Source organism: Babylonia areolata, chromosome 4, assembly GCF_041734735.1.
Source record: "Babylonia areolata isolate BAREFJ2019XMU chromosome 4, ASM4173473v1, whole genome shotgun sequence".
Taxonomy (NCBI): Eukaryota; Metazoa; Mollusca; class Gastropoda; order Neogastropoda; family Buccinidae; genus Babylonia; species Babylonia areolata.
Genome location: NC_134879.1, coordinates 54,017,639 through 54,030,165, shown reverse-complemented (window position 1 = coordinate 54,030,165; position 12,527 = coordinate 54,017,639). Strand labels below are relative to the sequence as shown.

At 38.9% G+C, this 12,527-nt stretch overlaps 1 protein-coding gene across 3 annotated transcripts in view; it reads right to left on the bottom strand.

The window, feature by feature from the left end:
• Positions 1–12,527, bottom strand: part of LOC143281310 (1-phosphatidylinositol 4,5-bisphosphate phosphodiesterase beta-4-like) — an 88,772-nt gene that overhangs the window by 61,772 nt on the left and 14,473 nt on the right. For all 3 annotated transcript variants that reach the window (XM_076586494.1, XM_076586495.1, XM_076586496.1), the window contains exons 3-13: positions 11,388–11,468; positions 8,597–8,662; positions 7,891–8,028; positions 6,947–7,026; positions 5,796–5,849; positions 5,412–5,493; positions 4,177–4,277; positions 3,182–3,236; positions 2,543–2,651; positions 1,348–1,558; positions 995–1,088 (exon numbers count right to left, since the gene is read on the bottom strand). In XM_076586494.1, the coding sequence (XP_076442609.1) occupies positions 995–1,088; positions 1,348–1,558; positions 2,543–2,651; positions 3,182–3,236; positions 4,177–4,277; positions 5,412–5,493; positions 5,796–5,849; positions 6,947–7,026; positions 7,891–8,028; positions 8,597–8,662; positions 11,388–11,468 (1,071 nt within the window). The remainder of the gene's footprint in view (positions 1–994; positions 1,089–1,347; positions 1,559–2,542; positions 2,652–3,181; positions 3,237–4,176; positions 4,278–5,411; positions 5,494–5,795; positions 5,850–6,946; positions 7,027–7,890; positions 8,029–8,596; positions 8,663–11,387; positions 11,469–12,527) is intronic.

Sequence of the window (12,527 nt, the reverse complement as noted above, 5' to 3'; positions counted from 1 at the left end):
GCCGTTGTTTTTGTACTACCTAAGTGAAATATGCCACTGTTTTTGTACTACCTACAGTGAAATGCGCTGTTGTTTTTGTACTGCCCAAGTGAAATGTGCTGTTGTTTTTGTACTAAAGTGAAATGTGCCATTGTTTTTGTAAAATGTGCCATTGTTTTTGTACTACCTACAGTGAAATGTGCCACTGTTTTCGAACTACATATAGTAAAATGTGGTGTTGTTTTTTAACTACCTGCAGTGAAATGTGCCATTGTTTCTGAACTACCTACATTGAAATGTGCCGTTGTTTTTGCACTACCTACAGTGAAATGTGCTGTTGTTTTCATTCTACCTAAACAGTATCTTCAGCAACATGATATCCTGCTGCTCTTGTGACAGGTTTTAGCCTTCTGATTTATGTGCCGCTCCCATGCAAAACTCCAACTGACCTCACACACAGTCCAGAACCAACATGCAGAGTTTCTATTATACTCCCAGTTTGGTTAAATATGCTGTACCATGTCAAACTGATGCAAACTAGGCCTACTGGTTTGCTCTGTTTGGCAAAAAAATTTCGCAGCAACTCAGTGATAAGATGTCTCACTATTAGTCTGCTGTCTGCAAGCTAATCAAGCGCCATTTCTGGCTTGAGCTATTTACTCATTCACAATGGCCACCATTCCTGACATAAGTATATTATCTTGTTCTGTCTTTGCCACCCTTATATGCATTTGAGATGTTATTTTCTTGCATGCCAAACAATAAATCTGTTCGTAAGCATCACAATCCACCTTATTTCCAATGCCTATACATCACCAGGGAGTTATCAGAAGTGGTTCAGACACACTGATTCAGGTACGCTCAATCCCCCCACACCTCATCCTTTCCTACCCATTCATTTAATTATTTTTTTCAAATAATAACATTCAAATGTGAAAATTGGTACTTTCACTAAATATCTACAATCACCAGTATGTTTGACACATTAACCAAGTCCCCTCCCATGGAAGCTCACCTTGAAAAGTATGTCAGTGCACATGGCCTTTCCATGAGTGATGATCGGTTCCTGGTCTTCATTACGTCCATCCCAACAATCCAGCTCTACACATCTGAAACAATAATGGAGTCATGAAGTCACAATCCACAGCAGTTTCTTCTGCAACAAGCTACACACACAGATCAACATGAGGAGGATATCCAAACACACAGAGACAAGGGTATCTTGTCCTAAGGTGCAAGCACACAAATTCATGTGTGCAAGCACACACACACACACACACACACACACACACACACACACACACACACCCCGACAAACGTTCCACTGTCCACACTCAACATGACTACACCCCACACTGTGGCACTGACCTGCATCCTGCCAGCAGGACCTGTCGATACATCTCCACCGAGGAGCGGCCACCAAACTGTCGGCCAGTCAGGTAGGTGTTGTGGGAGGAGTTGATGAAGTAGTGACACAGCGGCTGATCCATCTCCATGTAGATGTCCAAGCGGTCCAGGAACACAGGGGCATTTTCGTCCGACATCAGGTAGCGGCAGAAACCGTCCATGCTCAACCACTCTGGTGACAGTGACAACAAGGTGACGGAGTTAAAGGCACAGTCTTGTGACGCCACTTGTGAGTGGTAATATAGCTTGCATTTAACTCACTCTGCCCTGACGTCCCTAATAAGGAATGTGCATTAAACAGCAATTTTTTGGTGTTTTTTTTATGAGGAGTGATGATGGAGGTGGAGATGCTGCTATGGGGGGTCATTCAAGTTTGGGACTACCTGACAAGGCTGTGCTCTCGTTGTATATCCCAGCGTCAACAAGGCTGGGAGATACAGACACCTGCAGTGTTGGTCAAGAAATTCGAGCAAGACACCCAAGTAGATTAAGTGGATGACCCTCGACTGTGTAATCCCAGTCTTCCCGTTTGAGCCCATAGCATTCTCAGCTCTAGGTTAAGCCAGTCATGGGCAAAAAATAACAACTAAAAAGTCTGATGTGAATCAAACCCGAGTCCTCCCAGACATCAATCAGTCTCAGAAAGTTCTGAACCTGCAGAGCCATGCCATAATGATGTTATAAACTATCAGTACTTACTTTTTGCCTAATGCTCTAGAAAACAGCCAAAAGCTTATCAGCAGTACTTTTTGCCTAATTCTCAGTCGAAAACAACCAATCAGAACAGATTTCTGTGGTGTGGGTATGTCCAAGAAGTACATCTTTTATGTGATCTTCAGCAACTCATTATTGTCAATTACTGAGCGCTGCTGTTCTGAGTGGATGTTACATCCACACTTGGATCTCCCTTGTGCTAAGACCATTCATGTTCCATTCTCTCTCATTCACAGTCATAATCATATCTGCATAAAACATATCACAGAACACATGCCAAAAGACCATGCAAGCTTTCTGCACAATCTGTACCACATAACGAATAGACACACAAATAAACTGATGAGGTTTTCCCTCTTTCCATACCTTATGACTAAACAAACTGAGATAAAAAAAAAAAAACCTGATCAAGCTTTCTCAGGAGTCTTCCAAGTGTCTGTACCTTTCTGAATGTAGTCTGGGTTCTTTTCATACGTTCTGATGATGGCCATGATGCGGGCATGGTCATAGAAAGGAAAGAGAATCTCGTTGAGGCGAGGATCCCTTTGTCTCTGGATAAAAACAAACATTGTCCACATATTACAGTCAACTGATGTTTGTGTCAGGTGGTGTGTTTCCCCCTGTGTCTGTGTCTGTGTTTGTGTGTGAGTGTGTGTGTCTGTGTCTGTGTTTGTGTGTGTGTGTGTGGGTCTGTGTCTGTGTTTGTGTGTGTCTGTATATGTTATTTGTGTTGCATCTGCATAATGATATGTATAAATGGAAAAAAAGAAGTGATTCACAATAATGTACACATTCATGCATATAAGTTTCTGACAAAAGAATGACAAATACGTATATAAATATGATTTTTGAGGATCTGAAAATATGAAAATGTACAGATTTATTTTTTTAACAGAGATCAGCAATACAAACACACACACACACACACACACACACACACACACACACACACACACACACACTCATTCCACATACACAACCACACAAACACACACACCCACTCATGCATGCACATACATAGACACACAGAAACACACACACACGCACACACATACATGCACACCACGCATGATGAACTCACGTCATTGAAGAACTCGATGAGCTTTGGAACTGTGATATGCTGCTTCTCTCTGGACCTGTTCAGACATGCCAGTTTCAGACATGCCAGTTCATCACATAGTTTGTGGCTGTTGTAAGTTTGAATCAGAGATATCAGTTTTTTTGTTGTTGTTTCTTTTTTCATCCTTTTTTTTTTCATCTTATAATATATCTATACCAAAAAAAATCATTAAATATCCCAATCTTAAAACTTCACAAAATATTACAAAAATGCATATTTGAAACATTTCTACACAAATACTTTCGCATATGTGCATAGGCATATGAAGCTGCACACACTCATTCTTACCCCAGTACTTAGTTACATCACAGATGCACAACATTAAACACACACGCACGCACGCACACACACACACCACACACACACACAATGTTTATTTATTTGTCTACCTATCTGAATAAAATAAAACATGTTTCTTTAAAATAAGTAACATGAAAACAATATCAACAAAACTGGTTGCAATCTGTATTTTAATCAAAGAATATCAATTATGGAAATATTCTTACGGGTAAAGGAAAGTTAAAGATACTATGGAAAAAAAAAAACGTTTTTAACAACACTGCTAGTTTTGAGTCGTTTCTTTTTGTAGGCACAAAGAAAAACATGTGTGATCTAGTGGGACATGACTGAGTTGATGGCCAGTCTGGCTGACTGATGAGAGGGGACAGCTGTTTTGCTGTCTCACTGCATGACTGTCTGTTCTGTTCAGTGCATGCACACACAGGAAGACAGAGCTCACTGCCATGTTAACCTTCACCAATCAAACTCAGGTCCCCATTCACCCCTGGATGGAGTGAGGACAATCAGAGTTGAAAGCCTTTTCCAAGGACTTGCCAAGAACAAGGCCTCAATCCCTGATCACTAAACGACCACTGGATCAGAAGTTCCATGCCGAACCGATTCCTCCACTTAACAACATGACATCAACAATACATGACAAGGCTTGTGCCACTTACAGTTCCTTGAACAGTTCCTCAATGTCAGACCGGGGGCAGATCTTGTGGTACAGGTCATAGAACTTGTCAAAGGTGAATGAAGAAGGCTCAATTTCATCAAACTGAAACCCACACAACTCCACTGTTACTAGTGTTAGCTAGGGTTTTTACGTTTTTTGTTTTTTCTTAATACACCCCATGCACCCCTTCCAAGGTCCAACCTCTCATCCACTCTCCACACACATTGCATGAGTGTGTATCAATGTGTGGAAATGAATGAATGCATGACATGCACAATAGCCGGGTGGTTAAAGCATTGGACTTTCAATGTGAGGGTCCCAGGTTTGAATCTTGGGGACGGCGCCTGGTGGGTAAAGGGTGGAGATTTTTCCAATCTCCCAGGTCAACATATGTGCAGACCTGTTAGTGCTTGAACCCCCTTCATGTGTATACGCAAGCAGAAGATCAAATACGCACGTTAAAGATCCTGAAATCCATGACAGCGTTCGGTGGGTTATGGAAACAAGAACATACCCAGCATGCAGACCCCCGAAAGCGGAGTATGGCTGCCTACGTGGTGGGGTAAAAAATGGTCATACACGTAAAATCTCGTATGTGTAAATACGAGTGAACGTGGGAGTTGCAGCCCATGAACGCAGAAGAAGAAGAAGAAGAAGAATGAATGCATACCTTGTAGTGAACAGACAATAAACCAAGGAGAAGAATAATAAGAATCCAAAGAAGCAAAAGTCAGAGCATACATTTTTGTCTTACTTCAGACACGTTATCAAGTTAATTTTCATGAAAACATCTATTTACATCTTGAGAACATAAGACAGAACCAAACATTCCTGACAGCAAGATGGCAATCTTTCCATATTTCATCAGATGACTCGCCTGAAGGTTTTTGATAAGCAGAAGATATATTCATATATAATAACTATAAACAAGTCTCTATATCATTATCATGCAAGAAACCAGCAACAATCATATGGACGTATTCTTTATTTTCTTGGCAAATTATGACAAGTGTTACAGAAAATAATCGTTCTGTTATATGCATATACACATTTGAGCTATTCTATTGCATGAACCATACATTATCAGACAGTAAACAGTTCCCTTACATTGCACATCATGATGCATCAAATCACACACCGTGAAATGCTGCATATTCAAACAGTGAAACAGACATAAGGAGACAACACACATGGAGAATTCACTGCAAAATTCAAAACCCTTGAAAATTCGCTCACCTTTCCACTAGGAAGCCCGAGATCTTTCAAACAAGTCATGATCATTTTTTCTGTCTTTCCAGATGCAAAGGTTCTTGTGATGCTGAAAACAAAGGCACAAAGGATCACTTTTCATGATCCCAAACTACTGATTCTCAATATAATGGGCACAATCATTCATACAAGGGAAAACTGTCTGGTATCAAGTCCAAGACAATGGAATGCTCCTGCTTCAAATTCATATTATCATTTTTATTTTTCATTACAGACTGCACAAGTATATTTTCATTCTAAAAAAAAAAACAAAAAAAAAACTGTTCCAATATCTAAATACAAATAACTTTTGTCGCAGAAAATGGGTTGTCTCTCTGATGAACGAGAAGTAATACAAATAAATAAGCTCACCTCCTGACAGGAATCTTTCCACTTGGATTGACCATGAAGCAAAGTTTCATCCAACTGAAACAGAAATCAATAATTTCATAGTAACTAATAATAATAAAAAGACAGGAATAAATATTATTACTGTGTATCAATGTACAGGGAAAGGTACCATAAATCACTGGTCATCAATACTCTTCAGCATCTTTTTTTTTCCGTTCTTTTTTTCTTTTTAATCATGCTTGCCGAGCTTCATAAAACTATAAATAACCAATGCCTTCAGGTGTACAATCAAAATATACTCATCTGATATCATAACTTGAAAATAACAGAAGTCTCTGACCGAGAATGAGATCCTGGAATTGGATTTCATCTGTGTGTATGTATTTGTTTATCAATTTTTCAACAGGTCATGCTGGAGACAACTAATTTGTTGCTTAAACTCTTTCACAAACAGTGATTGCACACTGCACAGACATTGTTAGTTTTCCAATTAAAAAACAAAACAAAACAGAGCACATATATCATCACTAAAGATCCGAGTCTTTTTTTGTTTTGTTTTTTAACCAAGTCAACAAACAATTTGTGTTGCCTCACAATTTGAATAATATTATAAAATCTTCCTAACATTTGGCCACCTGATTTGACAAAATTAAAAACAGTCCAGTTAATGAAGAGAAAAAGCAAAACAAAACAAAAACAAAGGAACAATAACTAATACAATGAAACCACTAAGAACAAACAAAAAAACAAACACCATGGCTCCTCCTGAACTGTAACCATGAACTCGGGACCTTGCTTCCAAGACAGAAGAGCCATCCACTAAGAAACCAGGCTCTTTCAACTATTTTCACCCTCAGAAAAAACAATCAAATTCTTCTTTCAACTTAAAAAAAATAAAAAAAAAAATAAAACAGTTATTTTACACTGTCAGTCAGTTCAATGTTAGCAAACAGAAGCTGAATTAAAAAAAAAAAAAAAAAGAATCAAAACAAAAAGCACCCAGATCATTCCTCCACAAACAACTAGCCCACTCAAGTAACGTTTAATTATCTCACTTTCTTTTAAAACTAAAAATTATATAAATATAATAAAGAAATTAACTGGGGATAGCAGCCTGTTTCGGAGGCAACAAAAAACTGATAGTGCCTGCGACCTCTGCAACTTTCACTTACTGTTTTTTCAGCTGTGTCATTGGGCAAACGTTGTTGGCTTTTGTGTTGAGGGTGATCTTCCGCAACCCATCAAACCAGGACTGAAAAAAAAAAAAAAAAAAACAAGCACAAAAATTATTTTTTAAAACCCATATCACAACACTAACAGTTCTGGATGATGAATCTCAATACAAAACAACAAAAACAACTCAGAAGCAAAATCATCAAGATTCACAAGCGATGTCTGCTAAATCCTACGCAGGAATCACAACCCAGCCAGGACTCACCACCCTTCCTCCCCGGCAACGCACCTTTCACACAACCAAGACACAAGGCCTCAACAGCTTGATCCTGAGGGCCTTTTACCAATAGGTTGTTAAAGTGAAAACTCAACTCATCACATAAAAGGAAAGGAATCACAAAGGAAATCAAATCAAGACAGGAAATTTACTGGAACTGTATCATCCTGCTGTCTTGACCCTAGACCTTCAACAGAATTCATGGTCTGGCCCGAACCAATCAAGGTACTAGGTTTCATTAAGATGAGATATGCGTGATCTGAGCTCTGCTGTGCCAACAAACTCCTTCTACTGCACCATGTTACAATCTTGAACTTAGACCTCTAATTTCTGTGTACTGGTTGACTGCTGACCTAAAAACTCAGTGGATGTTCTCACTTTATGCTCTGACAAAAGCCAGTAACTGTATCAAGTTTTCAAAGTACTGGATGCAAGATCCAAATTACATTGTGCTTGCAAGATTTCTCTTTGTCATATCTCCTTAACCTTTCACCTTTGCCCTTGACATTCATTAGGGTTTGGGCTCTACTCATGACCCAGTCACTTTTCAATGAGTGGAGTAAAAAAACAAAACAAAAAAAACAACAACAACAAAAAACAAATACAACAGTTCCGTACTGACTGGCACCTCTTTGATTGCACAAAACATGTCCGCATCCACTTTACCTTTGCTGTCTCTGGGTCGTGGCTGACCATGGGGGTATAGGTGATGTTAACAAGGTCAAGGCCACTGCAGATGGTGACAGTGCGGGAGTCCAAGCTGTGTTCACTTTTCTCCTGGAGTTCTGCCAAAATCTTGGGGTCCTATGGGAAGAATATAATAACAATAATAATATCATAATAAATACTAAAATGCATTTATGCAGCACTAACCCTGCAACTCTAAATACATTATGGGGTATCATGAGGCTGATATTCATCTATCAGTCAAAACAATAAAAAAATAAAAACAAAATAAAATTAAACAAAATGAATCAAGCTAATATTGAAGGTCTAATCATTGTCCTTCTCACTCAGCAGACTGTGACTCATTTAGCCAATCCCCTGACAAAGGTTTTCATTTGATAACAGATAAGCATTAACCCCCAAAAGATCAGCCCAGCCATGAGGAGAGGTGATGATTTTTCTCTTGTTTATTCATTTAAGCAAAAACTCTTCTCAAAAACTCAAACTCTTCAGTGTACATAAAAAAAAGTTAGTATATTATATTTTGGCTTTGACTTAATATCAAGTGTATGTGTCTTTCTTGGTCTTAGTAATATATGCATGCATACACATACACATACACCCATACACCCACACACCCCTGATCCACCCCCAACACACACACACATACACACACACACACAACATGCACACATTACATCCTTACATTAATCTTGAGCACCATCCCCAGCCGTATATCGTTGACCTGTGAACACTCCAACACCTGCCCTTCCTGTAGAAAAGACAATCAATAGTTACCCAGAGTTTCTCTCTCACTCTCTCTCTCTCTCTCTCTCTCTCACTCACACACACACACACACACACACACACACACACACACATGCACACGAGCACACAAAACACACGCGCGCGCCCACATCCAGCCCATCGCACCAAATAGTCTGCTGATCAAACAATTTATCCTGCTTTCCCCATGACTGTGGTTTAACCCTTTCGCTGCCAGGAAAATAAGATTTAAGTGAAATCTATTTGCCAGGGTTTTTTCACAAAAAACGGGTATAAATTTTCAAAAAATTCTGTGCTCTTTTTTTACTGGAGAAAGACCCATAAAAGTATATATTTTCTGAAAGGGAAATGAATAAAGAACACAAAACACATGATGTTTTCCCATTTTATACATTTTTAGTGACATGCTGTTGTTTTGAAATCAGTGTTTCATTTTTTGTCACATTTTCAACTTATTCATTACGAACATTAGTAAGGTAATTTGCACTAAAATATCGAATTTTCTGGACAAATGGATATCTGCATACACAAAATCATACTAGAACAACCACAATAAACAAAAAATTAAAAAGAGATAGATATACAGTGCATTGTGACTTCTCCAAGTGATAATGTGGATGAGAGGCCACGCCCCCTCAGTCGCCACCCCCCTCCTCTTCACCCCTCTCACACGGTCACTTTATCCAGTTCTCATCAGACCGCATTGGCTGAGTGCCATGAAAATCGCTCACACTGTCGTCTGCTAAGGTTTGCACAGCCGGCATCACTCACTGATAGTCGTATCTTGGCCACTCTCTTGATTGCTCCCTTTATTTTCTATCAAATCATCCTATAAATGTTCATCACTGTCTTCTTCGAGTTTACACTTCAATTCTTTCTGAGCATCAGCAAAAGAAAGCAATCTTGGTTGATTTAGTTCGCTACGATTGCATGTCTTGAGCACGGTGTCAGTCCGACATTTTGTTGAGCGAGCGAGGAGAGGAGCCAGGCTAACACTGGGACAGTAACCCAACCAAAACGTTCAAATAAAGGACTGCCTCATGACATAGATGGGGTTTCTAGCTATGAATAGAATCCAGAAAGATTCCCCAAGCTAAAGCTACCAGCATTTTTGTCAATGAACTAACGCAAAGCAGGGAAAAGTCAGAATATTTCGATGACGAGTTATCTCATCATTGTGGCAGCGAAGCGTACATGCTTGCCATGACGAAGTTATCTCGTCATATAGGCAGCCTAGGGGTTAAGATGGACTTAGGTGGACTTAAAGATGCAGATGTTATACCCAAGAAGAATACAACAATATGTTTAGCATGTTCAAAATCACATCCATTATTACATACAAGCTGCTGCTGTTCCACAGCTGTCCTTGTTACCTGATACAAAACAAGTATGTAAAAAGCCTCTGTAAGGTGGTACAAAAATGTGTCAAAACACTTTGTCAGCTGGTACAAAACAAAAGTGTGCAAGAAGCCTCTGTAAACTGGTACAAAACAATATAAAAAAGACTATCAGCTGGAACAAAACCAAACTGTACACTCTATGAAAAAAAACTCCTTCGCCAGCTTGTACACAACAAAATTGTGTTAATAGTCCTTATTGGCTGGTATACATACAAAACCAAAGTATGTGAAAAACCTTTGCAAGTTGGTACAAAACCAAAGTATAAAAAGTCTAAATCTTAGATGGTATAAAAAAAAATTGTGTAAAAAGTCTTTAAACGCTGATACTAAAGTGTATTCAAATGAAAAGTGTGAAGGAAGTCTCTGGCAGCTGGTACAAAAGAAAAGAGCATAAAGTCTCTAAAATCTGAAACACAAAGGTCTTTATCAGCTGGCACAAAACAAAAGTGTGTGCAAAGTCTGACCTGTACAAAATCAAAGTGTGTACAAAGTCTGACCCGTACAACATATATGTGCGCACAAAGTCTGATATGTACAAAGTAAATGTGTGTACAAAGTCTGACCTGTACAAAATCAAAGTGTGTACAAAGTCTGACCCGTACAGCATATAGGTGCGCACAAAGTCTGATATGTACAAAGTAAATGTGTGTACAAAGTCTGACATGTACAAAATAAAAGTGTGTACAACGTCTGTTTGACCCTTTTTTTCCCCACTGATAACCATTGTCTTAGTTGTGAAAACAATTCAAGACTGAAATTCACAAACACACATACACACACAGTGACCAAGAGAAATTGGAACTGACCCACAAAAATCAAATCGATGAGTTTATTGATCAGGATATCAATGCTTCTTAATGAACTTCATATTTTAGATACAGACACAAATTATTGGTTTAAAATTATGTCAGAGCACCAAGAACAGTCTGGACCACCACTAATCAGTTTTAACTCTCTCCATACGAACGGCGAAAGAGACGACGTTAACAGCGTTTCACCCCAATTACCACCATCAAAATATTGCAAAGGAAGGCTCTTGTACTGAAGAGGTGAACGTTGACAAAGAATACCACAATTCTGACGACGGAAGCTAAAGGCTGGGTCATTGAGACACCCACTGGACATCCGAGGGTCCATGTAGAGGAGAAGAGAGGACTGGCCGTACTGAGTGAGTTAAGGTTCAAATCCAAAGTGACAAATTATGATTATTCCATCTCAAACTAATGCATCAGTACAGGTCATGAAAAAATAAAAGAAAGTTAACTTTAAAATCACGTCTTTTTTGTTGTTCTTTTAAGACTGGCTACTTACCCGTCCCTCGCTCTTCCAGTAGATAAAGAAGCCATACTCGTCAACTTTGACAGTGCAGTTGGGTTCAAATGCTCCACATTCCTGAAAACACACAATAGTATCTTTTGTAACTAAGTGTCAAAAAATAGAAAATGCAAAACAAGTTCAATACTTCAAGGTACAGTTTCATATGAAAAACAACAACAAAAAAAACAATAACAAAAAACAGGCATTACCCCCAAAGGCGTGTGATACCCCTATACCCTATACATTAATCACAGAACATAACAATTCTGATTGGTGATTAATCTACTTCCTTCACAACAGGACATATAATGAACAGCACAATGCTGTGGTCTTGACCTTGACTTTTTGTTCCTGACTAGGATTCTTGATACCTTCATGTTCTGACCACAACCTGGAGATATTCTCTCTCTCTCTCTCTCTGTCTGTCTGTATATATTGTTTTTCACCATTTAATTTGTTTTTGTTTTGATTTTTGTCTTACTTTGGTCAATCACTGTACAAAGTCTGGTGTAGACTCCATGAAAAACTGAGTTCTGTCACGCCTACAAGCCTTTTCAACTGTACTATGTTGCTAAGCCCAGTCTATCAAATACTGAACCCGATTTCCCACTGCAGGGTTCCTGCTCTCATTTTTCGCCATGGCCAATAACGCTAATACTAGTAATAGTCTGGATCAAGACTGGAAGCAGCACGAGCAGTTTCATCTCATTTGTGGCTTTGTGTGTTTTTTTTTATCTGTGATGCCCAGAGATGACTTAAAGCTTTGATACTCTCTAAACCATTCAACCACCTGAACTCTCTGCCAGATGTGGCAGCTGAGATACTGAAAATCTGATTAAAAGTTTATAACAGGAACACACACACACACACACACACACACACACAGATAGAGGCACAAACACAGGCGCACATGTATTCACACACACACTGACAACTAAAGCAGGATGATTTTACATTGGTAGATTCTTTGTTTACAATTCATTTTATATAATCATAATACAATGAGTCTAAGGAAACAAGAAATTTGAACGCCACACAGAACGCACAGATCTATAATAATTCTAAAACAAATGTAATATTGTATATATGTGAGCAATTGCGTGTACATCATGTATATGTACCTGTGTGTGTGTG